The sequence below is a fragment of the Balaenoptera borealis genome, assembly GCF_965194805.1.
Source record: "Balaenoptera borealis genome assembly, chromosome: 15".
NCBI classification, from domain to species: Eukaryota; Metazoa; Chordata; class Mammalia; order Artiodactyla; family Balaenopteridae; genus Balaenoptera; species Balaenoptera borealis.
In genome coordinates, this window is record NC_138871.1 from 55342070 (window position 1) to 55369780 (window position 27711).

At 39.0% G+C, this 27711-nt stretch overlaps 2 protein-coding genes and 1 long non-coding RNA gene across 9 annotated transcripts in view; 2 read left to right on the top strand and 1 right to left on the bottom strand.

Moving 5' to 3' along the window:
• CAMKMT (calmodulin-lysine N-methyltransferase) overlaps positions 1-20203 on the bottom strand; it is a 408891-nt gene extending 388688 nt beyond the window's left edge. For all 4 annotated transcript variants that reach the window (XR_014235126.1, XM_082358317.1, XM_082358315.1 and 1 more), the window contains exon 1: positions 19934-20203. Coding sequence is in view for 3 of the 4 variants with exons in the window: in XM_082358317.1 (XP_082214443.1) it covers positions 19934-20071 (138 nt within the window). In the remaining variant the exon portion in view is untranslated. The remainder of the gene's footprint in view (positions 1-19933) is intronic.
• LOC309612548 overlaps positions 1-27711 on the top strand; it is a 440985-nt gene that overhangs the window by 320117 nt on the left and 93157 nt on the right. The gene's annotated exons all lie outside the window — the stretch shown is intronic.
• The window catches only part of PREPL (prolyl endopeptidase like), a 43826-nt gene continuing 36660 nt past the window's right edge, over positions 20546-27711 (top strand). Inside the window, exons 1-2 of one of the 4 annotated variants that reach the window (XM_082358140.1) lie at positions 20554-20696; positions 21975-22507. In XM_082358140.1, coding sequence (XP_082214266.1) covers positions 22289-22507 — 219 coding nt within the window. In that variant the 5' untranslated portion in view covers positions 20554-20696; positions 21975-22288. Of the gene's footprint in view, positions 20697-21974; positions 22508-27711 lie in introns of those variants that run through there. The other 3 variants (XM_082358142.1, XM_082358143.1, XM_082358141.1) reach the window with 3 other exon arrangements.

Consider the following 27711-nt stretch of genomic DNA (forward strand, 5'->3'; position numbering starts at 1 on the left):
CGGGGGACACCCTGGGGGAGACGGTGAGGGAGTGGCACGAAGGAATGGAAGGGAATGCGGCTAGTGCCTTCCCTGTCCACTTAGGCACCAGGGAGCCTGTTGGGCTCAGGCCTAATCCTCTGCCCTCGGAGCCTCCCTCCTGCCATGCAGAATCCAAGCCCCGCCCCCAGACCCTCACCCAGGGCCCCACCTCTACACTCAGAGACCCCCTCCAATGCGCTGGGCCTAAACCCCACCCACACACCCTCACTCAGGGCCCTACCTCCAAACTCCAGAACTCCACATTCCAGAGGCCCTCCCTTCCATGTGCTGCCTCTCCCCTTCCACGCAGGTCTTAAGAAGAGGCCCTGCCCCACACTTGAACGTGGCCCCCCCTCAAGGCCTTTTCCAGCTACATGGGTCCTGAGCCTAGGCCCCGCCCCATGATCAAACATAACACCCCCAACTGCCTGGGTCCTGCCCCACCCTAAACCCCGCCCCTGCCTAAGTTCCAGCCCCCATCTAAACTTCACCCCCATAGCCAAGGCTTTTTTTTTTTTTTCTTTTTTCTTCTTTTAGATTGGGGTTCTGTTTTATCTTGCTGATTCATTGTTGTTGATTTTTTTATGTTTTATTTTTCCTAATAAATCTTTTATTTTTCTAATTTTATTTTATTCTTTAAACTCTGTAATTGTTCTACCCTTTTGGCTTCTTCCCCCCCCCCCTTTTTTTTTTTTTCTCTTGAGGTTTTATTTTACCTTGTTGCACTTGTTTCAATGATAGTTTTATTTTTCCTAATATATTTTTTATCTTTCCAATTTTATTTTATTTTTTACTCTTTGATATTGTACTGCTTTTTTTCTTTCTTTTTCTTTTACCTTTTTTTTTTTTTGCCATGCCACGAAGCTTGCGGGATCTTGGGTCCCAGGCTGGAGGTCGGGCCCAAGCTCCTGTGGTGGGAGCTCCGAGTCCAAACCGCTGGACTAAAAGAGAACCTAGGACCCTAGAGAATATTAATTGGAGTGAGGCCTCCCAGAGGAACTCATCTCAGCACCAAGACCCAGCTCTACCCAACTGTCTGCAAACTCCAGTGCTGGACGTCTCAGGCCAAACAACCAGTAAGACTGAGATACAGCACCAACCATCAAAAAAAAAAAATGAAATGACAGAAAAATATGTTACAGACGAAGGAGCAAGGTAAAAACCTACAAGAACAAATAAATGAAGACGAAATAGGCAACCTAACTGAAAAAGAATTCAGAGTAAGGATAGTAAAGAAGATCCAAAATCTTGGAAACAGAATGGAGAAAATACAAGAAACATTCAACAAGGATCTAGAAGAACTAAAAAGCAAACAAACAGTGATGAACAACACAATTGCTGAAATTAAAAATACTCTAGAAGGAATGAATAGCAGAATAACTGAGACAGAAGAATGGATAAGTGAGCTGGAAGATAAAATGGTGGCAATAACTGCCAGGGAGCAGCATAAAGAAGAAAGAATGAAAAGAATTGAGGACAGTCTCGGAGACCTCTGGAACAACATTAAACGAACCAACATTTGAATTATAAGGGTCCCAGAAGAAGAAGAGAAAAAGAAAGGGTCTGAGAAAATATTTAAAGAGATTACAGTTGAAAACTTCCCTAACATGGGAAAGGAAATAGTCAATCAAGTCCAGGAAGCACAGAGAGCACCATACAGGATAAACCCAAAGAGAAACATGCCAAGACACATATTAATCAAACTATCAAAAATTAAATACACAGAAAAAATATTAAAAGCAGCAAGGGAAAAGCAACAAATAACATACAAGTGAATCCCCATAAGGTTAACAGCTGATTTCTCAGCAGAAACTCTGCAAGCCAGAAGGGAGTGGCAGAACATATTTAAAGTGATGAAAGGGAAAAACCTACAACCAAGGTTACACTACCCTGCAAGGATCTCATTCAGATTCGATGGAGAAATTAAAACCTTTACAGATAAGCAAAAGTTAAGAGAATTCAGCACCACCAAACAAGCTTTAGAACAAATGCTAAAGGAACTTCTCTAGGCAGGAAATACAAGACAAGGAAAACACCTACAAAAACAAACCCAAAACAATTAAGAAAATGGTAACAGGAACGAACAAACATATCGATAATTAGCCAGTCTGTATCCATTCAGCCAGTCCAGTATCACTGCTGAACATAGATGCAAAAATCCTCAACAAAATACTAGCAAACAGATTCCAACAGCACATTAAAAGGATCATACACCATGATCAAGGGGGGGGTTTATCCCAGGAATGCAAGGATTCTTCAATATACGCAAGTCAATCAATGTGATAAACCATATTAACAAATTGAAGAAGAAAAACCATATGATCACCTCAATAGATGCACAAAAAGCTTTTGACGAAATTCAACACCCATTTATGATAAAAACCCTCCAGAAAGTAGGCATAGAAGGAACTTACCTCAACATAATAAAGGCCATATAGACAAACCCACAGCCAACGTTGTTTTCAATAGTGAAAAACTGAAACCATTTCCTTTAAGATCAGGAACAAGACAAGGCTACCCACTCTCACCACTATTATTCAACATAGTTTTGGAAGTTTTAGCCACAGGAATCAGAGAAGAAAAAGAAGTAGAAGGAATCCAAATTGGAAAGAAGAAGTAAAACTGTCACCGTTTGAGGATGACATGATACTATACATAGAGAATCCTAAAGATGCTACCAGAAAACTACTAGAGCAAATCAATGAATCTGGTAGAGTAGCAGGATACAAAATTAATGCACAGAAATCTCTTGCATTCCTATACACGAATGATGAAAAATCTGAAAGAGAAATTAAGGAAACACTCCCATTTACCATTGCAACAAAAAGAATAAAATACCTAGGAATAAACCTACCTAAGGACAGAAACGACCTGTATGCAGAAAACTATAAGACAGTGATGAAAGAAATTAAAGATGATATAAACAGACGGAGAGATATACCATGTTCTTGGATTGGAAGAATCAACATTGTGAAAACGACTATACTACCCAAAGCAATCTACCGATTCAATGTAATCCTTATCAAACTACCAATGGCATTTTTCACAGAACTAGAACAAAAAATTTCACAATTTGCATGGAAACACAAAAGACCCCGAATAGCCAAAGCAATCTTGAGAAAGAAAAACGGAGCTGGAGGAATCAGGCTCCGGAACTTCAGGCTATACTACAAAGCTACAGTAATCAAGAAAGTATGGTACTGGCACAAAAACAGAATTATAGATCAATGGAACAGGATAGAAAGCCCAGAGATAAACCCACACACATATGGTCACCTTATCTTTGATAAAGGAGGCAAGGGTATACAGTGGAGAAAAGACAGCCTCTTCAATAAGTGGTGCTGGGAAAACTGGACAGCTACATGTAAAAGAATGAAATTAGAACACTTCCTAACACCATACACAAAAATAAATTCAAAATGGATTAAAGACCTAAATGTATGGCCAGAAACTATAAAATTCTTAGAGGAAAACATAGGCGGAACACTCTATGACATAAACCACAGCAAGATCCTTTTTGACCCACCTCCTAAAGAAATGGAAATAAAAACAAAAATAAACAAGTGGGACCTAATGAAACGTAAAAGCTTTTGCACAGCAAAGGAAACCATAAACAAGACAAAAAGACAACCCTCAGAATGGGAGAAAATATTTGCAAACGAAGCAACTGACAAAGGATTAATCTCCAAAATATACAAGTAGCTCATGCAGCTCAATATCAAAAAAACAAACAACACAATCCAGAAATGGGCAGAAGACCTAAACAGACATTTCTCCAAAGAAGATATACAGATTGCCAACAAACACATGAAAAGATGCTCAACATCACTAATCATTAGAGAAATGCAATTCAAAACTACAATAAGGTATCACCTCACACCAGTCAGAATGGCCATCATCAAAAAATCTACAAACAATAAATGCTGGAGAGCGTGTGGAGAAAAGGGAACCCTCTTGCACTGTTGGTGGGAATGTAAATTGATACAGCCACTATGGAGAACAGTATGGAGGTTCCTTAAAAAACTAAAAATAGAACTACCATTTGACCCAGCAATCCCACTACTGGGCATATACCCTGAGAAAACCATAATTCAGAAAGAGTCATGTACCACAGTGTTCACTGCAGCACTATTTACAATAACCAGGACATGGAAGCAACCTAAGTGTCCATCGACGATGAATGCATAAAGAAGATGTGGCACATATATACAATGGAATATTACTGAGCCATAAAAAGAAACGAAATTTAGTTATTTGTAGTGAGGTGGATGAACCTAGAGTCTGTCATTCAGAGTGAAGTAAGTCAGAAAGAGAAAAACAAATACTGTATGCTAACGCATATATATGGAATCTAAAAAAAAAAATGGTTCTGATGAACCTAGGGGCAGGACAGGAATAAAGATGCAGACATAGAGAATGGACCTGAGGAGACAGGGAGGGAGAAGGGTAAGCTAGGACGAAGTGAGAGAGTAACACTGACATATATACACTACCAAATGTAAAATAGATAGCTAGTGGGAGGCAGCTGCATAGCACAGGGAGATCAGCTTGGTGCTTTGCGACCACCTGGAGGGGTGGGATAAGGAGGGTGGGAGGGAAACCAAGAGGGAGCGGATATGGGGATATAAGTATGCATATAGCTGATTCACTTTGTTATAAAGCAGAAACTAACACAACATTGTAAAGCAATTATACTCCAATAAAGATGTTAAAAAAATACATTTCAAAACATGAAATGTTGCTAAATCCATGCTTAGAGGGAAATCTATGGAAAGGCTAAAAATTAGTAAGCTAAGCATCCATTGCAAAAACTAGAAAAAGAAACAAATTAAATCCTCAAAAGAGTAGAAGTTAATAAAGTAGAAAACAAACACAGCAGGGAGGATTACCACCACCAAGAGTTGGTTCTCTGAAGAGATTAATAAAACTGATAAATCCCTGATGAAGCTATTAAGAAAAAAAGAGAGAAGGTATAAATATCAATGTGACATAGGGAGATCACTTTAGATTCTACAGGCATCAAAAAATGCAAAAGGATAGCAAAAGGATATTATGAAGACTAACTCTGAAAATTTAGATGAAATGGACAAATTCCTAGAAAAATACAACTAACCAAAATTGATACAAGAAATAGAAAGTCTAAATAGTCCTAAACTATTTTAAAAATAAAATGCATAAATAAAAATCTTACCACAAAGAAAACTCCAAGCCCAGATTGTTCACCAGCAAATTACACCAAACATCTAAGTAAGAATTAATTCAAGTTTTACCATACTCTTCATTAAATTCCCAAATAACCCCATGGGATAGATACCCAGTATGTGAGAGAGGAAACTGACACAAAGGAATGTTAATTTGCTCAAAGTCAGAGAGCTAGTAAGAAGCAAATTCAGGCTGTCTGACTACAGAGCCTGAACTCTAAACACCTCTGCTTGTGGAGAATGTAGTTGACTGGCACCAAACATCGCATTCCGACTTCCTTTAAGATACCTTCCTATACTATAAAGCTGGAAAGCTAGAAACTACATTTCCCAGAATCCCTAGCAGAGTTTCAGATGTGCTTTTGGTCTAGCTAATCAGACGCACTAACATGAGATTTGAAAGAAGGAAAGATGGTGGTAACTACATTTCTGCAATATGTGCTGGTAAAATAGTTCTAAAGACAGTTGGCTCTTCTGCAGCAGCTTTAGCAGAGTTACCAGTGTTCACTCTCTAATTTAATGGTGAGTGAGAGGCAGCACAAGTGGCAAACCTTTGCTGGTAGAGATCGAGCAGGCAAGGTGTACTTCTGGAGTCTCTAGTTCTCGAAATAGCATCCTGATGACCAGAGATCACAGATGAAGTGATGTGATCCCACAAACAGCCTCAAATTCTTCATTTTGGCTGAGGTGGCATTTCTCTTGGAAGGCCAACTTTTGTATTGTTCTGGGACTTTGTGTTCTTCTGGGAATCATACTTTGCATGTTCCTCTAGTTCCTCCAAAGATTTTATGAGCACTTAATTCCCTTTATTAAGCCCCTTTCTACTTAAAATAGCTAGAGTTGTTTATCTTATCTGAAAAGGAACCCTGACTCCAATGATGCCATAATTCTTATATGTAGAAGGGCAAGCTGAGATCAGAACCAAGCAAGAAAACACAATATGAATAATATACCTTGAGGGAAAAATATATTTAAAATTTTTATACTATATAGAAGGTTTATAAGCTTGACTTTTTTTAATGGAGGATCAGAAAAGGTTGCCTCTCTTTCACTTGATTGAAAGTTTCCTTTAAAAATGAAAGGATGAATTGCTTTAAAAGTTTTTACAAAAATAGGGTCTTTTCGTTATCTATCAACTATGGTCATCAGGAAGAAAAACAAACCACTCAACAAAGCTTAGTCTCAAGAAAAAAACAAAGTAATTAAATTTTAAAATGTAAAATGTAGATATTATATATTGTTTTGGATCTTGTCCAATTAACTTCCAAAAAACAAATGCCTTTTTATACTAATTAAATTACTGTGATGTCAAGGTAATGGTATCATAAATCACTAAGGTAAAAAATTATTTAAATCAATACATGTATAATATTAAAAGGGGCTTTTATAGTTTAGTAAATCCCATGATCTACAATATGACAACAAGGTAATACTCAATGAAAGTAACAGGAAATATACTTAGAATAAATAAAAGCAAACATTTATTTATGTAATCTATACAGTACTCAATAAAGGTAACTATAATGGAGATCAAGTCAAATTACTTTTGATTTGGTTATTTTAAGGCCATCAAAAATATCTGCAGGGTTTCCCTGGTGGCGCAGTGGTTGAGAGCTTGCTTGCCAATGCAGGGGACGTGGGTTGATCCTTCCTGGTCCAGGAAGATCCCACATGCTACAGAGCAGCTGGGCCCATGCACCACAGCTGCTGAGCCTGCGCTCTGGAGCCCACGAGCCGTAACTACTGAGACCACATGCTGTAACTACTGAAGCCCACGCGCCTAGAGCCTGTGCTCTGCAACAAGAGAAGCCACTGCAATGAGAAGCCCGTGCACCACAACGAAGAGTAGTCCCTGCTCCCCACAACTAAAGAAAGCCTGCGAGCAGCAACGAAGACCCAGTGGAGCCAAAGATAAATAAATAAAATAAATAAATTTATATAAAAAAAAATCTGCAGCTTTGTGACTTGAGAGGATACTCAAATCTCCCATCAAGGTATAAACTTATCACCTACCACTTTTATTTTTTTAATTAATTAATATATATATATATTTATTTATTTGGCTGCATCAGGTCTTAGTTGCAGCATGAGGGATCTTTCATTGTGGCACACAGGCTTCTCTACTTGCGACACTCTGGCTTCTTTCTAGTTGTGGCACGCCGGCTCCAGAGCATGCGGGCTCAGTAGTTGTGGCACGCAGGCTTAGCTGCCCCATGGCATGTGCGATCTTAGTTCCCTGACCAGGGATTGAACCTGCGTCCCCTGCATTGGAAGGCAGATTCTTAACCACTGGACCACCAGGGAAGTCCCACCTACCACTTTTAGAATATCTCCTTCCAACCTGCTATATAATTATATAGTATTCAAATGGATTTATCAGGCATGAAGCAAAATACTCAAAGTTCAGAGAAAAAAGGTTTATAAACCTTATAAATAAAGTTTGGGGTCTGAGCTAGAACTGTGAAGTAAAATGAGTACCTAAAGAGAGCAGCTTCCTAAAATGGCAAAATATTAGAGGTGACAGAGGGATATAGACTCTCTTTTCCACAAGGAATTTAGAAGGAACAAGAAGGCAATGAAAATCAGGTAGACAAAGTGAAAATATTAGGTTGTTTGAAAGCTCCAGAAAAAAGAGAGGAATGGAAGAAAGTGTTCTTAACAACAACACCAAAAAAGGTGATGGATGTGTTAACTCATTGGGGATGGGGGTGGAGAATCCTTTCAAAATGCAGACATATATCAAATCATCACACTGAACACTTTAAATAGTTTACAATTTTATTTGTCCATTATACCTCAATAAAGCTGAAAATTTTTTAAACAGTATATTTTTTAATCTTAGAAAAATTCATATAAAAGCATCATTTTTAGGACTCAAAACTGTTTTTGAGATTGAAAATAAATCATAGGGACTTCCCTGGAGTTCCAGTGGCTAATACTCCACGCTCCCAATGCAGGGGGCCCAGGTTCAATCCCTGGTCAGAGAACTAGATCCCACATGCTGCAACTAAGAGTTCACGTGCGGCAACTAAAGATCCACATGCTGCAACTAAAAAGATCCCACGTGCCGCAATGAAGATCCCATAGCAGCAAGGAAGATCCCACATGCCGCAACTAAGACCTGGTGCAGCCAAATAAATAAATATTTTTTTAAAAAGAAAATAAATCATAGATTTCTGGTCTTAATTTAAATAATAAAAATGAGCCAAATAAAATTATTCAGCATTATTTTAGAAGTGGCGGTTAAAGTATTTAACCTCTAGAAAATTGTTATATTTACTCTTAGGAAGACTACTAATTAATACAGTCTAATAACTTTCACAGCTCTGTGAATCTAAAAAGACAAATGGACAACGCTGCAGCCTGTGGAAAAAAACCACATTCACAGAAAGATAGACAAGATAAAAAGGCAGAGGGCTATGTACCAGATGAAGGAACAAGATAAAACTCCAGAAAAACAGCTAAATGAAGTGGAGATAGGCAACCTTCCAGAAAAAGAATTCAGAATAATGATAGTGAAGATGATCCAGGACCTCGGAAAAAGAATGCAGGCAAAGATCGAAAACATGAAAGAAATGTTTAACAAAGACCTAGAAGAATTAAAGAACAAACAAACAGAGATGACCAATACAATAACTGAAACAAAAACTACACTAGAAGGAATCAATAGCAGAATAACTGAGGCAGAAGAACGGGTAAGTGACCTGCAAGACAGAATGGTGGAATTCACTGCTGTGGAACAGAATAAAGAAAAGAATGAAAAGAAATGAAGACAGCCTAAGAGACCTCTGGGGCAACATTAAACGCAACAGCATTCGCATTATAGAGGTCCCAGAAGAAGAGAGAGAGAAAGGGCCAGAGAAAATATTTGAAGAGATTATAGTCGAAAACTTCCCTAACGTGGGAAAGGAAATAACACCCAAGTCCAGGACGCACAGAGACTCCCATACAGGATAAAACCAAGGAGAAACATGCCAAGACACACAGTAATCAAATTGGCAAAATTAAAGACAAAGAAAAATTATTGAAAGCAGCAAGGGAAAAACAACAAATAACATACAAGGGAACTCCCATAAGGTTAACAGCTGATTTCTCAGCAGAAACTCTACAAGCCAGAAGGGAGTGGCATGATATACTTAAAGTGATGAAAGGGAAGAACCTACCACCAAGATTACTCTACCCAGCAAGGACTCATTCAGATTCAATGGAGAAATCAAACGCTTTACAGACAAGCAAAAGCTAAGAGAATTCAGCACCACCAAACCAGCTCTACAACAAATGCTAAAGGAACTTCTCTAAGTGGGAAGCACAAGAGAAGAAAAGGACCTACAAAAACAAACCCAAAACAATTAAGAAAATGGTCATAGGAACATACATATCGATAATTACCTTAAACGTGAATGGATTAAATGCTCCAACCAAAAGACACAGGCTTGCTGAATGGATACAAAAACAAGACCCACATATATGCTGTCTATAAGAGACCCACTTCAGACCTAGGGACACATACAGACTGAAAGTGAGGGGATGGAAAAAGATATTCCATGCAAATGGAAATCAAAAGAAAGCTGGAGTAGCTATACTCATATCAGATAAAATAGACTTTAAAATAAAGAATGTTACAAGATACAAGGAAGGATACTACATAATGATCAAGGGATCAATCCAAAAAGAAGATATAACAATTATATATGCACCCAACATAGGAGCACCTCAATACATAAGGCAACTGCTAACAGCTCTAAAAGAAATCGACAGTAACACAATAATAGTGGGGGACTTTAACACCTCACTTACACCAATGGTCAGATCATCCAAAATGAAAATAAATAAGGAAACAGAAGCTTTAAATGACACAATAGACCAGATAGATTTAATTGATATTTATAGGACATTCCATCCAAAAACAGCAGATTACACTTTCTTCTCAAGGGCGCACCGCTAAATGATACGTTACTAAATAACCAAGAGATCACTGAATTAATCAAAGAGGAAATCAAAAAATACCTAGAGACAAATGACAATGAAAACACGACAATCCAAAACCTATGGGATGCAGCAAAAGCAGTTCTAAGAGGGAAGTTTACAGCAATACAATCCTACCTCAAGAAATAACAAACATCTCAAATAAACAATCTAACCTTACACCTAAAGGAACTAGAGAAAGAAGAACAAACAAAACCCAAAGTTAGCAGAAGGAAAGAAATCATAAAGATCAGAGCGGTAATAAATGAAATAGAAACAAAGAAAGCAATAGCAAAGATCAATAAAACTAAAAGCTGGTTCTTTGAGAAGATAAACAAAATGGATAAAGCATTAGCAAGACTCATCAAGAAAAAGAGGGAGAGGACTCAAATCAATAAAATTAGAAATGAAAAAGGAGAAGTTACAACAGACACCGCAGAACTACAAATCATCCTAAGAGACTATTACAAGCAACTCTATGCCAATAAAATGGACAACCTGGAAAAAATGGACATATTCTTACAAACGTATAACCTTCCAAGACTGAACCAGGAAGAAATAGAAAATATGAACAGACCAATCACAAGTAATGAAATTGAAACTGTGATTAAAAATCTTCTAACAAACAAAAGTCCAGGACCAGAGGGCTTCACAGGTGAATTCTATCAAACATTTAGAGAACAGCTAACACTCATCCTTCTCAAACTCCTCCAAAAAATTACGGAGGAAGGAACACTCCCAAACTCATTCTACGAGGTCACCATCACCCTGATACCAAAACCAGACAAAGATACTACAAAAAAAGAAAATTACAGACCAATATCACTGATGAATATAGATGCAAAAATCCTCAACAAAATACTAGCAAACAGATTCCAACAGCACATTAAAAGGATCATACACCATGATAAAGTGGGATTTAACCCAGGGATGCAAGGATTCTTCAATATATGCAAATCAATCAATGTGATACACCATATTAACAAACTGAAGAAGAAAAACCATATGATCATCTCAATAGATGCAGAAAAAGCTTTTGACAAAATTCAACACCCATTTATGATAAAAACTGTCCAGAAAGTGGGCATAGAGGGAAACTGCCTCAACATAATAAAGGCCATATATGACAAACCCACAGTAAACATCATTCTCAATGGAGAAAAACTGAAAGCATTTCCTCCAAGATCAGGAACAAGACAAGGATGTCCACTCTCACCACTATTATTCAACATAGTTTTGGAAGTCCAAGCCACGGCAATCAGAGGAGAAAAAGAAATAAAAGGAATGCAAATTGGAAAAGAAGTAAAACTGTCACTGTTTGCAGATGACATGATACTATACATAGAGAATCCTAAAGATGCCACCAGAAAACTACTAGAACTAATCAATGAATTCGGTAAAGCTGCAGGATACAAAATTAATGCACAGAAATCTCTTGCATTCCTATACACTAATGATGAAAAATCTGAAAGAGAAATTATGGAAACACTCCCATTTACCATTGCAACAAAAAGAATAAAATACCTAGGAATAAATCTACCTAGGGAGACAAAAGACCTATATGCAGAAAACTATAATACACTGATGAAAGAAATTAAACATGATACCAACAGATGGAGAGATATACCATGGTCTTGGTTGGAAGAATCAATATTGTGAAAATGACTATACTATCCAAAGCAATCTACAGATTCAATGCAATCCCTATCAAATTACCAACAGCATTTTTTACGGAACTAGAACAAAAAATCTTAAAATTTGTATGGAGACAAAAAGACCCCGAATAGCCAAAGCAGTATTGAGGGGAAAAAACGGAGCTGGAGGGCTTCCCTGGTGGCGCAGTGGTTGAGAGTCTGCCTGCCAATGCAGGGGACACGGGTTCGAGCCCTGGTCTGGGAAGATCCCACGTGCCGCGGAGCAGCTGGGCCCGTGAGCCACAACTACTGAGCCTGCACGTCTGGAGCTGGTGCTCCGCAACAAGAGAGGCCGCGATAGTGAGAGGCCCACACACCGCGATGAAGAGTGGTCCCCGCTTGCCACAACTAGAGAAAGCCCTCGCACAGAAACGAAGACCCAACACAGCCATAAATAAATAAATAAAAACAAATACTTAAAAAAAAAAAGTAAAAGTCTATAAAAAAAAAAATTACCTAGAGTTAAAAAAAAAAAAAAAAAAAAAAAAAAACGGAGCTGGAGGAATCAGACTCCCTGACTTCAAACTATACTACAAAGCTACAGTAATCAAGACAATATGGTACTGGCACAAAAACAGAAACATAGCTGAATGGAACAAGACTGAAAGCCCAGAGATAAACCCACGCACCTATGGTCAACTAATCTATGACAAAGGAGGCAAGGATATACAATGGAGAAAAGACAGTCTCTTCAATAAGTGGTGCTGGGGAAACTGCACAGGTACAGGTAAAAGAATGAAATTGGAACACTCTCTAACACCACATACAAAAATAAACTCAAAAAGAATGAGAGACCTAAATGTAAGACCAGACACTATAAAACTCTTAGAGGAAAACATAGGAAGAACACTCTTTGACATAAATCACAGCAAGATCTTTTTTGATCCACGTCCTAGAGTAATGGAAATAAAAACAAAAATAAACAAATGGGACCTAATGAAACTTCAAAGCTTTTGCACAGCAAAGGAAACCATAAACAAGACGAAAAGCAACCCTCAGAATGGGAGAAAATATTTGCAAACGAATCAACGGACAAAGGATTAATCTCCAAAATATGTAAACAGCTCATGCAGCTCAATATTAAAAAAACAAACAACCCAATCCAAAAATGGGCAGAGGACCTAAATAGACATTTCTCCAAAGAAGACATACAGATGGCCAAGAAGCACATGAAAAGCTGCTCAACATCACTAATTATTAGAGAAATGCAAATCATAACTACACTGAGGTATCACCTCACACCAGTTAGAATGGGTATCATCAGAAAATCTACAAACAACAAATGCTGGAGAGGGTGTGGAGAAAAGGGAACCCTCTTGCACTGTTGGTGCAAATGTAAATTGATACAGCCACTGTGGAGAACAGTATGGAGGTTCCTTAAAAAACTAAAAATAGAATTACCATATGACCCAGCAATCCCACTACAGGGCATATACCCAGAGAAAACCATAATTCAAAAAGACTCATGCACCCCAATGTTCACTGCAGCAGTATTTACAATAGCCGGGTCATGGAAGCAACCTAAATGCCCATCGACAGATGGGCGAATGGATAAAGAAGATGTGGTACATAGGTACAATGGAATATTACTCAGCCATAAGAAGGAACGGAACTGGGTCACTTGTTGAGACGTGGATGGATCTAGAGACTGTCATACAGAGTGAAGTAAGTCAGAAAGAGAAAAACAAATATCGTACATTAACGCATATATGTGGAACCTAGAAAAATGGTACAGATGAGCCGGTTCGCAGAGCAGAAATTGAGACACAGATGTAGAGAACAAACGTATGGACACCAAGGGGGAAAAGCGGCGGGGGGGCGGGTGGTGGTGGTGGGATGAATTGGGTGATTGGGATTGACATGTATACACTGATGTGTATAAAATTGATGACTAATAAGAGCCTGCTGTATAAAAAAAAAGTGCCTTCTTGATAAAATGTTTAAAATGTCAATACTATGTTAGTTTTTCTCTCTTTTACATTTACAAATATAAATATATGTTCACCTTTAAAAAAAAAAAAGAAAATGGACAAAAGACATGAAGAGACATTTCATTGAAGTGATATACAGATGGCAAATAAGCATGAAAAGATGTTTATCTGCCGCAATTGTTAAAATATGTAAATTTCCAAACCCCACTCAAAACTCACTGCTCTAGAAAGTTTTTGCTTTTAAAATTTTTTAAATTGTGGAAAATATTAGGTTGGCCAAAGAGTTCCTTTGGGTTTTTTTTGTAACATCTTATGGAAAAACTTGAACGAACATTTTGACCAACCCAATACACAAAACATAAAATTCAAAAAAAAAAGAGAAATGCTTTCCCACCTAGAGCCTTCTAAACATTTTAGTTTCTTTACTGCACAGTTAAAAGTTCATTTCATTCAAAATAATTATTGGTGGAATATTTTTAGACTGATAAGCTACATACTTCTAATTCAAGAAAACATTCACATTCACCTTTTTAACCTAAAACACAATCCTAAATATTTTTAAGGAATCCAATGAAACCAATTATTAATCTTAATAAATCAGAGACATAAAAAAGAAAATCTCCTCCAATCACTGACATATATGTCAACAAGGTTTGAACAGTGGGGGTCAGGGATGAGCATTACATGTAGACGCTTAAGGTTAAAGTATGTTCTGCAGAGTACACAAAAATCTATGCCATCTGTGACTATAGCAATATAAAGGTCTATAATCAATTGAAATGTCAGTTTAACTTCTACAGTGTGAAAAAACCCTTATAAATGCAATGATGTATAAAATGTTGGCAACAACTAATTCTCTATGCAAAAAAAAAAAAGGAGTGAAAGAGCACGAATGACCTTGCTCAGCCCCTGCTGCAGAAAGTGATCCGAGTGATGCCAATAAAAACCAATGAAGAGTCCATCCCTTAATTCTTCACTTATGTAGGGATCTAAACCACAATCCTCAGTGCAAGATCTACAAGCACATAACACAACCATTCTTAAGACATGATCTCTTGGTGTCTGTTTGTCATTTTCTACAATAGAATCAGAAGGCCTAAAAAGAGCACAAAATACAGTACATCTCTAGTAACTGACTCTCTGGATTAACAGACACTCTCCATTCCCTCTATTAAATATTCAGACTGGGCCACGTGAACTGAATAATGCCAGTGCACTATTCCTGCCCTTCCCTGTTGAGTTGCTTGCCAAGTTAACTGTCCTTCTTCACAAGCTTTTTTATACCACCTGTTGGTATTGTCATGAATTAAATATTACAAAAACTAGGGGCTTCCCTGGTGGCGCAGTGGTTGAGAATCTGCCTGCCAATGCAGGGGACACGGGTTCGAGCCCTGGTCTGGGAAGATCCCACATGCCGCGGAGCAACTAGGCCCGTGAGCCACAACTACTGAGCCTGCGCGTCTGGAGCCCGTGCTCCGCAACAAGAGAGGCCGCGATAGCGAGAGGCCCGCGCACCGCGATGAAGAGTGGCCCCCACTCGCCGCAACTAGAGAAAGCCCTCGCACAGAAACGAAGACCCAACACAGCCATAAATAAATAAATAAAAAATAAATAAACCCAAAGTTTTATTAAAAAAATATATATATTACAAAAACTAATGAAATAATAATTATTAGGAAGAAGATCTTAAAGAAATCTAGTCCCACTCTCTCATTTACAAATGAGAAAACTGAGGTCCAAAGAGGGTGCTCACCATCATACAAATAGTTAAGGGTAGATCTGGGACTAAAATCAATTGTATGAAATTCTAGTCCAGAAATCATGCTGTCTCTTTCTGCATTGACAGTCTCAAACATATATCATCCTGCTTTAATTTAAATTGTACTGTGAGGGACTTCCCTAGCAGTCCAGTGGTTAAGACTCTGCGCTTCCAACGCAGGGGGCACAGGTTTGATCCTTGGTTGGGGAACTAAGATCCCACACGTCGCGAGGCACAAACAAAAAATTTAAAAAATAAATTATTTTTAAATTAAAAAAATAAAAATAAATTGTACTGTGAAATATTCCATTAATCGGATTCTTCAGCCAAGTATTCAGACCTCTAGGCCCCATTATTCATTCTGCAGGTGGTTGTGAGATGTGTGTAAGCATGTAATGGTCATTTGCTACTTTTTCATCTGCTCTACATCCCTTCCCCTTGGGAAATGCCCCTCCCTCTCTCTATGCAATAATGGTAGGGTTGTTATTTTCCCTGCCACAGGGTGGGCTCATGACCCAGGCCAAAGTGCACTAGTCTCCTAGACAGAGCAGTTGGTGCAAACTTCGCCTCTTAGAGTTCTTTGGAGGAGATGATTTGGGTGTTGGGGAAAAGGGTTATTTCTTCTGGATCACTAGCTGGGTGGATGATGAAGTTGCCAACAGCTATCTTTGCCATCAGGTAATGAGACACAACAAAGAGAAAAATATTACAGAATATCCCCAGCCTCTACTGATATTGATCCATAGACTTTCCGAACTCATGTGATTAAAGTGGGCACTAGACTCAAAAGTCAGCAATTTTCCATGTTGAGGCAGGAGATAGATGGGCCCCAGGGTGAGCAGCCGGAGTTCATCCCCTGTGGACAGATACTCCAAAACGGCAGGAGGGAGAAGAGCTAAGCCCTGCCCAGATAAGAGATAAAAGACCACATATTCCTCATTCTTGAAGTCAAGGAGACCTTCTCCACTACACACGCACAGAAAGGCTCCCTGAAGGTCAAAAAGGGAGGGGTGCTACCCCATAGTAAGTGATGCCATTCTACCCATACGCCTCTTCGCTGGAATCCATCTTGGCTAAGAGATGCACGCACACACACATGGGAGGACCCTGAGATATACCGATATGGACTCAGAACCAGGCAAAGCAAGATGATTGGCCAAAGAAAACCTAGAAGAAATGCCCCATAAAAGTGATTCAAACTACCACGAGGACACAACTCTCTCTCTGAGCTCGCCCATGTGTCTATCCACAGGTACTCTTTTCCTCCTAATAAACACTTGTTTCACTACTTTCCGTCTCTATGTGGAAATTCACTTCTACAACAGCTGATGGGCCAGGACCTTGTCACTGGCCACTGTTCCCTTGTGGTCTAGTGGCTAAGATTCAGCACTCTCACTGCCACGGCCCAACCTCAATCTCTGGCCATGAACCAAAATCCTGCTTCAAGCCACTGCAGGCTGAGGCCACCCAGGAGCAATGTGACCTAGTATCAAATGATGAACTAGGTCAACCAGGTTTTCTCTCAAAAATGTTAATTATAAAACATAGAAAATATTGAACAGTCAAGGTGAAGGGCCATGAGATAGCACTGGAGCCCTAGTGGAAAGACAGAATTGTGAGGGAGAAAACAAGGAGACATAGCAGATGTCATGAAGATGTCACATAAGAGGGAGAAAAAGAATTGCATATCTCTAGCATTGTTTAGATTCCTCAGTTTTCCAGTTGGATGCTAACAAGATGCAAATGGTCCATTCATTTAAAACATATTTACTAAGAGCCTGCAAGTGTTTAAAATACATGAAAGATTCGATTATTATAGAAAAATATTCACTTTCTCCCCTGCTCCCTCAAAGAAAAAAACATACTTCTCTGCCCCCTAACTTTAGGCTTAGCTAAGTATCTTACTTTGGCCAACAGGATATTAGTAGGTGCTTAAAATGTGTTTCAGTGGTTGCGTTTGCTCTCTTATACCTCTGTCGTCACCATGAGAATATGTCAGCCCAGATTTAGAGGCATGTGGACCAAGCATGCAGCACAGAGCCACTCAGCTGATCACAGCCTATGTCAGTCAACTCCCAGGTGGCCCACAAACAGAATAAATGCTCACTGTTGAATGCAGTTGTGCTCACTGTTGAATGCAGTTGTGACGGTGTAGTTATTTGTTACTTACTGATACAATACACTGAGGATGAGATGCTGTGGGCCACTTAAAGACTGTCCTTACTCAGGCTTTCCACAACATGTAACAGTATCTACTAAAAATCAACTAGCCAGAGCCTGTGCAGAAGATGGAGATTAATAAAATATTACCTTTTCCCAGGAAGAACTCCTATTCTATTGAGAAAGCTGGACTCTGATCAAATGATTATAAAATAATGTGATATAAGGTTTACCCATATAGTGAGCTAAAGGTCTAACTCAGCCAGAGGAGTCAGCAGAGCCTTCACGTAAAAGGAGATTGAAAGAGCGGTCTGAAGGATGAACAGTTATTCATCAAGTAGAGAAGTAGAAAGACTCTAAGCAGAGGGCACATGTATACCAAAACATTAAACTTCAAAGCATGTGAGGAGTTCAAATGGCAGCCATAGCTGAAACTTATCCTTATTCTAATGTAGACAGCAATTCAGAATGAATATAAGTGATGGTCAACTAGAATTTTTACTAGGAATCACTGAAGTCGTCACGATAAGATTTGATTGATCATTTTAAGGCCCTAATTTACTATTCTGATACTTTAAATTTAGCTGATGTTTAGTTCACTATAGAAATTTCCTATAGATAATGATCTATGAGGACTTGCATTTTATTATCCTATAATACCATTTGTAACATTAATTGCAAAACCAGATCATTAATGCTCTGCAAAGGCTTTCAATGCATCAGCAAACAAATGATCTTTGAGTTGTGTCATGACAGCACTGGAAGGCCACTGTATGAAAAGGTGACTCAAGACAATTGCAAACAAAGTAACCCCCACAATACTAAAAGCACAATCTCAAGTAACCTGGCAATAGCTGGGAAACTCTTCTCGAAATATAAGTCAGAAATGGAAAATGTCCTGTTGAATAAAGTGTTCGGCAGGAAACCCCAGGCAGAAGCATAACACTGGGGTGTAAACAATAAACAGATTTCACTTCAAGCAGTTTGGAAAGAGCGTCAGTGTCGTCAAATCAGAAAATCTTCAAACCTGCACACGACTGAAGTTACCAGCAACTGCAGCAACTTTGAAGTGCTAAAAGATAACCGCCAGTTAACAAATCAACATACTTAGACACCGAGAATCTCTCTGATCGCTTCAAACCATAAGATAAACATGTAACTTTCCCGTGAAAGCAAAGCGGGAGGCCGCGGGGGCAGCTCTTGCAACTCCCTTCGCTCTCCGCTCCACGGAAGAAACCGAAGCAACACGTGCAACGTCACTGTCCCAACACAGTAAACCACGCTGATCCCCAAGAGAGGGGCCAGATTTGGAGCTAGAACCAGACAAGGAGTTAAGAAGCAAGGGGAAGTAGTTGTATTATAAATCAATGTATTTCATGCCTCCTCCTACCCCTTTAAAACTTAAATATACTGAAATCAGTTTAAGCTGTGATTCCTATTACTTGAAACCAAAGATTTCTGATAGAGGGATTTAGCTAGTAGTTCAGTATATCTACAAATACTATGGAATCCTTAAAATATCATAGCTGAGATGTAAGACATATTATAAATTCTTCAAGTTGACTATCTGAGAAGAATAATTTCCTTATTTAAGAAACATAATAGTTTGAGGATTAAGAATAATTAATTTTTACAACGAGTACAAAGATACCAAATTGACTGTCTTAGTGATGCTATTATTATAACATTATTGTAATACTATTACTAATAACTAGACTTAAGTATATGAGATAATAATAAAAAATAAATGTTTAACACACCATTGTAAAGCAATTATACTCCAATAAAGATGTTAAAAAAAAGTTTAAAAAAAAAAAAAAAAGAAGCAAGGGGAAGAAACAAGGGGAAGAAAGTAAAACAGAAGCAGGAAGGAAGAACAGTATGGACTGGGGAGCGGCGGTCCCACCGACCCTACTGGCGAGCAAGGAGAAAAGTCCCTCAGATGCAGACTAATGTCTAGAAAGGGATCTTCTCCTTCGATCTGAGTTTCCCAGCACTCAGCCTCGGCTGCCCCCTCCCTGCCCAATGCCACCTGATACCTCCTTTTGGCGCGACCCTTAGGTGAACCAAGGGGGCGCTTCTCAGGATGCTCCCGGCAAAACTGTGAGGGAACTCCCCGAGCTGCCAAGGGGAGAGTAGCTGCCTGTCGCTTGCGAGGGGAGTGGCCAAAGGCAAAGGTGAGTCGAGAGGGCTCTACCTTACCTGCCGCAGGAGCTTCCACCGGGCAGCACCCAAGGGCGCCGAGACTGCGGGTCCCTGAGCGGCGCCGCTGCTTGTCCGGCCCTCGCCCGCTGAGCGCTCAGCCTGGCCGGCCCCGGCGTCCGCGACTCGAGACTCCATCCGGCTGGAGCTGGCTATACCCGAGATACCGCCGCCACAGTTCTCCCCTGCCAGGACCTGCCTACTTCTTCCCTGTCAGGATCTGTGACGCCAGGCCTCACTCCCACTGCCCTAGCGCGCGCTCTCCCCGAATTCCGCATTTCCGGTAGTCGCGTCTCCTTAGCAACCAGGGCAGCGCGGCTCTCGCCACTGCACCATTTTGCTGGTGGCCATCTTGAGTGAGGGCAGACCAGAGGGTGACGGAACTGTGGCAGACCTAGTGCGACACCGCCCCCTTTGGTTCCCTTCTCTCCTGTTTCATCTCGAGCTCTGAAGACTAGCAAAGAACCAAAAGGCTTATATCTTTGAGCGTTAATGAACCCAGGAGGAATAAAAAAACCATTCCTGACCACAATAAAGATGGCGGAATCCACTTAGTGCTCGTGCCAGACGGGGGTTACGTAGACGGCGTGCTGCAAACCAGCTCCGGGCGGCTCTGGGTAGGCTGTCGTTCTGCTAGCTGCAGAACGCAGACTTCGGCTGACTGCGCCTGAGGTGGTAGCTGCGCTCCTTCCTGAGAGCTTCGGGTTCTCCGGCCTGCCTTCACTCGTTTCGGTGTCTAGAGCCAGACTGACTTTCAATTTGCGTACGTATGGGGGGCGTAGGCTGGGAGTCTCTTCCCTTCACCCCGTCCTCACCCCCACCCAACCATCCCTCAGTCCCTTGGTCCTAGCTTTTTGACCGATGTCCCTTCACTGCGTGGCACATGGTACCGCTCCCTCTCACGCTCGGATGCACAGGGGAAACGAATAGGTTCTCCCAGGAACACCCATTCGTCTACCCTACCCCTATCCCTAGCCTTGCCTACTGTCTTCTCCCTGTGGGTGAAAGATGGAGGCTGCGGGCACGGATGTAGTGATTTAGGGTCTTTATTTTCTCTTATTTTACTTTGTTTGTTTTTGCTGGTGTCATCTGCACATCCCCTATCCCCACTCCCCCGTTATATTGCTGCGACATAGAAAGAGGTTAAGAGGGGCAGGGGCGTCGTAGCGGATCCGAGCTGTGGTAAAGCTGACGCAGTATTGTATAATACCTTTGATACCGAGGAGCAATTTGTGGAAGACTTCCATGATGACATTTAACAGTGTGCAACGTACCTAGATTTTTCCTACCCTAAAAATAGTAGCCACCGTCTATTGAGTGGTTACTACGTGCCAGGCACTTCATTAAGATTTTAACATAAATTGTCTCACTCTTAGAACAGCTACTTCATAGAGTAAGTGGGGTCATTATCTCTGTTTTGCAGATGATGAAACTAAGCACAGGTGGTAAGTGCAGGAATGAAGACCTGAACCCAGGTTTCTCTGACTTAACTACTTACTAGCCTTACTTACCTTGATAGGTTAATAAGCACCAGCTTCCCAACAGAAAACAGATGGCGTCACATTTCATGTGTGCCTCCTGAAGTGCTTTTTGTTTTTTTCAACTAAAGAGCTAAACACCTTTTTGACATTAAAGTCCAGTTGTTATGTCCAGACAGACTTACTGCTCTACTACTTACTGTTCAGGTGACCTGGGGTAGTTGCTTAAACCTTCCTGAGCCACAGTTTGCTCACCTGTAAGGTCAACATCATAATAGCTACTCTATCAGGTCCCTAAGAAGTTTAAATTAGATGAAGTATTTAAAAGCATGTGGCACGAAGCAAACACTCAATAAATACTAATCCCTTCTCCTCTACCTTTATTAAGTAATTGGACTTTTCCAGTTTATCCTCCACATACAAACCAAAGATAAGTTCTGAATTATGTGAAATCAAAGCCGTTTTGCCTTTAAAAGCCCTCAGAGTTCCTGAGATGCCTCCATTAAGTCTGTGTATTTATTTGCAAATTTTTATTTTGTTTTTTTGTTTTCTGTTTGTTTTAGTTTGCCCATGTGTGTACCAGAATCAGTGCTGCATAGTTTGAGCCTGACAGGATTGACTTTACAAATGAAATATTTATGTCACATCTGCCAAGAAGTGTGATTTGAATTAAACTTTAACTTTTACAAGTTTTCAGATACTTTGAGTTATCAGCTGTCTGCGGTTATTTGTAACCGGAGGGGTACACGGCCCCAAAGGGGAGGGATAAGAACTGCAGATCTTAGATGCTCTGAGAACCCACTACTATATAATTCTTATGAAAATCATTCATGTGCTGGCAGCCCCAAAGGGAGCATAAACCAGGGACTTTGATATCATGCAGCAGAAGAGCAAATTATTTCTCCAGGCTTTGAAGTATAGTATTCCTCACCTTTGGAAATGCATGCAGAAACAGCACGTGAATCACTGTAACTTCGCTGATCATTATTACAATAGAATAAAATTGAAAAAATATCACCTAACCAAGTGTCTGCAGAATAAACCCAGGATATCAGAGTTAGCAAGAAACATCCCGAGTCGGAACTTCTCATGTAAGGTATGGACTGTTTAAGTTAACCTATGTGTAGGCCTTTAAGATTAATTTTAGTTTAAAAATAAAGAATGGGTTGGATATCAGTTACTCATTTTCTCAGTAATTCTGGTTTGATTTTTTAAATAGTCAGGCTTAATTGTCTGTAGTCATATATAAGTATAAAAGAATGTATACATATATATTTATAGAGCTCTAATGTAATATATAAAAATGTAAATTTGTAAAAAATGATTCACCTTAAGAACTCCTTATTGTGCCTACCAGTGCAATTCAAAGTATAATTTGGCTTTCTAAAATTCCTAGACTAACATAATAGCTCTTAATAAAAATCTAATAATATGCTGATTGTTTTATGAATCCCAAATTAGGAAACTTCAGTAAAGACCATGTAATTGTGTTACTTCTCTGTAAAAAAAAAAAAAAATGAAAAAACGATTTGCATTTTATATCACTTGTGTCCTTCAGGAAGATGCTTTCAGACCATTGTACTCTGGCCAGACCCCAAGCCGTGGGCATGGCCTCAACCTTGAGGACCTGTTGCCCTTGTATGTAGAATGACTACATATCCTGGGTTGCCTCCGACAGTCTCAGTCTACACATATTTTCCCTATGTTATTATTAATAGTGTCCCCTTTCCTCTCAGAAGTGTCTTGGTTAGGATAGTAAATTATATGTGCATCCTAATTATTTGAGATTAAGCTATTCTGCTCTTTGACACCCCTCCCCTACCTCATACTTGCTATGTTCCTTAGGTTCCTTAAGTTGTGTTTAGGGGTGATATTCTTGCAATATTTAACGTATTTTGTTATGTTAATATCTTAATTTCTGGTTTTAAGTGTTCTGTTACATACTAATATTTTTAGTCTGTTTTGGCTTATTTTTTATTGTAGTAAAATATATGTAACAAAATTTTCCACTTTAACCATTTTTAAGTGTATAATTCAGTGGCATTAATTACATCACAGTGTTGTACAGCTGTTACCACTATTTGCAAAACCCTGTCCTCACCTGAAAAAAATACACCCATTAAGCAAGAACTCTCCACTGCTGCTTTCCTGAGCCCCTGGAAACCTTTAATCTACTTTCTGTCTCTATGAATTTCCCTATTCTAGATAATTCATATAAGTGGAATTACATAATATTTATCCTTTTGTGTTTGGCTTATTTCACTTAGCATAATGTTTTCAAGGTTCATTAATATTGTAGCATATCTGGGAACTTTGTTCCTTTTAGTGGCTGAATAATATTCCATTATATGTATATACCACATTTTGTTTATCCATTCATCTGTTGATAGACACTTGAGCAGCTTCATCTGTTTATAAAAATGATATTTTTAATATTCTCAATTCTTCTGGTTTTTAATTTAATTTTTGCTCTTTTCATAGCTCATACTTATGTGTTATGGGGAGTTTGGGGGGAGTTTTGTTGTTGTTTGCTTTCAACTTTTCATCTGTTAGTCCTAGACTTTTACTTTACTCTTTACACTTCAGCCATTCAAATTTTTCTTTTTATAACATCTTAGTTTAGCACTATCTTTCTGTACTCACTCAAATTTTTTATGTCTTTTATTTCATTTTTATCTTCTCTGTGTGTGTATTTGCACACGGGTCCTACTTTAGAAAGATAAACTTTAAAATTTTACCTATTGGACACATTTTAGCATTTAGATCTTTTTACTTTGAATTGTGTTTAGAACATTTTGTCATCTTGTACTTTTAAGTCTTAGTTTATAAATAGTAGGCAGGAATTAACATCAGAGTGACAGCTGTGAGATTAGCTCACACCCTGTGCAGGAGTTTGACTATTTTTTCCCTCCATTTGTCCCTGAAGCAACTTTTCAGTTCTCTTTCATGGAATCCTGTCACCTGGAAGCTTTAACCGGATTCAGTGACTCCAAGAAAAGGAGCTTTATTAGTAATTCTTTCACCTGGTAGTGGTCCTGCTTTCACATGTCATATATCAACCATTCCTTCTGTGAGACATGATATGATCTAAAAACCGTGGTCTCTGTCCTTTACGATCTCTGGGATCTGAGGAAGCTGTGAAGAGACCTGTAGGCAAGAATGCATACTTAAGTAAACATCCAGTCAGTTCCAACTTTGTCCACTCTAATGGGAACAACAAAGTAGAAAAATAATTAGTGCCTGTAGACAAATTAAAATATATTTACTTAAAGACTTACAAGTTAACTAAAGAGTAAGAGAGGGCAGCCTGTGTAATATCATAGAAATGCCAGAAAGCAAGAGATCTAGCCATCACTGGTGTGTCTGTGAACTAGTCAGGACTCTTTCTGACTGGAAATAAAGGGGGGAGTTTCAACTTGGTGTTCTCTAAAAGTCCTCCAAATGCTAAAATTTCATGATTTTATATCTCTACCTTGTTACCTTACCAACAAATTGTCATCTATACGTTTGGGACTCTAGTACCAACTCCTGCAGTCAGGCTGTGTATCAGAAATCCTGGGGAACTTTTTAGAAATGCAAATTCCTGGATCTCACCCCACATCTGCTGGATCAGAATCCCTAATGGCTGAGGCCTAGGGATCCCTTTTTTTGTTTTGTTTTAAGTTCCTCAAGTAATTCTGAAATTCCCAGTCTGCCAGTGACAGTGGACCTGCATTTAGGAACTAGACATGTTTGTGATCAAATGTTGCTGACCTAAACCTCATTGAATTCATTTAGTTCTGAAGTTCTTACTGGCAGATACCTTGACTTTCCATTTTGCATTAGCCACATGGCAAGAGGAACTTATTCCATTATGCTCATGCACCAGCTAGTAATATTCAAAGACTAGCATCAAACCAGACACCACATTTCTTTATCTTTCACATCATCCTATTCTGCTCTGCCTACAAAAATAATTCCTAAAATCTTTCATCATGATAAATTGAATGATACACAAAAGGAAAACCAAGTAAGGAAAAGAAAATGTTTAAACATTTGTTCATTGACTCTCTGCAATATAGATGAGCAGTTCTTACAGTAGTTTCTAAGATAGGTTGACAGATACCTCCTTCACTGGCACTACTGATCTGTGATTTGTGGGATCACTGGTTCTGACAGGTTCAAAACATGATCAGGAAAGAAGGAAAACTCAGGAAAGCCAGAAAGAAAAGAAAAATTGTACTCTCAAAATAGGTGTGTGTGTTTTTTTTTTTTAATAATAGTTCACAGAGTGGGACTGCATTGTAGCTACCACTTCTTTTTTTTTTTAATTTTATTTTTTTATACAGCAGGTTCTTATTAGTCATCCGTTTTATACAAATCAGTGTATACATGTCAATCCCAATCTCCCAATTCATCCCACCACCACCCCCCACCCCCACCCCTTTCCCCCCTTGGTGTCCATACGTTTGTTCTCTACATCTGTGTCTCAATTTCTGCTCTGCAAACCGGTTCATCTGTACCATTTTCTAGGTTCCACATATATGCGTTAATATATGATATTTGTTTTTCTCTTTCTGACTTACTTCACTCTGTATGACAATCTCTGATCCATCCACGTCTCTGCAAATGACCCAATTTCTTTCCTTTTTATGGCTGAGTAATATTCCATTGTACATATGTACCACATCTTCTTTATCCATTCCTCTGTCGATGGGCATTTAGGTTGCTTCCATTCTTGGCTATTGTAAACAGCACTGCAATGAACAGGGGTGTATGCATCCTTTCAAACCATGGTTTTCTTCAGATATATGCCCAGTAGTGGGATTGCTGGATCATATGGTAGCTCTATTTTTAGTTTTTTAAGGAACCTCCATATTGTTCTCCATTGTGGCTGTACCAATTTACATTCCCACCAACAGTGTAGGAGGGTTCCCTTTTCTTCACAGCCTCTCCAGCATTTATTGTTTGTAGACTTTTGATGATGACCATTCCGACTGGTGTGAGGTGATATCTCATTGTAGTTTTGATGTGCATTTCTCTAATAATTAGTGATGTTGAGCATCTTTTCATGTGCCTCTTGGCCCTCTGTATGTCTTTGGAGAAATGTCTATTTAGGTCTTCTGCCCATTTTTTGATTGGGTTGTTTGTTTTTTTGATATTGAGCCACATGAGCTGTTTGTAAGTTTTGGAGATTAATCCCTTGTTGATCGCATCTTTGCAAATATTTTCTCCCATTCTGTGGGTTGTCTTTTCGTTTTGTTTATGGTTTCCTTTGCTGTGCAAAAGCTTTTGAGTTTAATTAGGTTCCATTTGTTTATTTTTGTTTTTATTTCCATTACTCTGGGAGACGGATTGAAAAAGATATTGCTGCGATTTATGTCAAAGGGTGTTCTGCCTATGTTTTCCTCTAAGAGTTTTATAGTATCTGCTGTTACATTTAGGTCTTTAATCCATTTTGAGTTTATTTTTGTGTATGGTGTTAGAGAGTGTTCTAATTTCATTCTTTTACATGTAGCTGTCCAGTTTTCCCAGCACCATTTATTGAAGAGACTGTCTTTTCTCCATTGTGTAGTCTTTCCTCCTTTGTTGTAGATTAATTGACCATAGGTGCGCGGGTTTATCTATGGGCTTTCTATCCTGTTCCATTGATCTGTATTTCTGTTTTTGTGCCAGTACCATACTGTCTTGATTACTGTAACTTTGCAGTATAATTTGAAGCCAGGAAGCCTGATTCCTCCAGCTCTGTTTTTCTTTCTCAAGATTGCTTTGGCTATTCAGGGTCTTTTGTGTGTCCATACAAATTTTTAAATTTTTTGTTCTAGTTCTGTGCAAAATACCATTGGTAATTTGATAGGGATTGCATTGAATCTGTAGATTGCCTTGGTAGTATAGTCATTTTGACAGTATTGATTCTTACAGTCTAAGAACATGGTATGTCTCCGTCTGTGTCATCTTCGATTTCTTTCATCAGTGTCCTATAGTTTTGGGGTTATAGGTCTTTTGTCTCCTTAGGTAGGTTTATTCCTAGGTATTTTATTCTTTCTGATGCAAGAGTAAATGGGATTGTTTCTTTAATTTCTCTTTCTGATCTTTTGTTGTTACTGCATAGAAATGCAACAGATTTCTGGGTATTAATTTTGTATCCTGCAACTTTACTGAATTCATTGATGAGCTCTAGTAGTTTTCTGGTAGCTTCTTCAGAATTTTCTATGGATAGCATCATGTCATCTGCAAACAGTGACAGTTTTACTTCTTCTTTTCCAATTTGGATTCCTTGTATTTCTTTTTCTTCTTGGATTGCCATGCCTAGGACTTCCA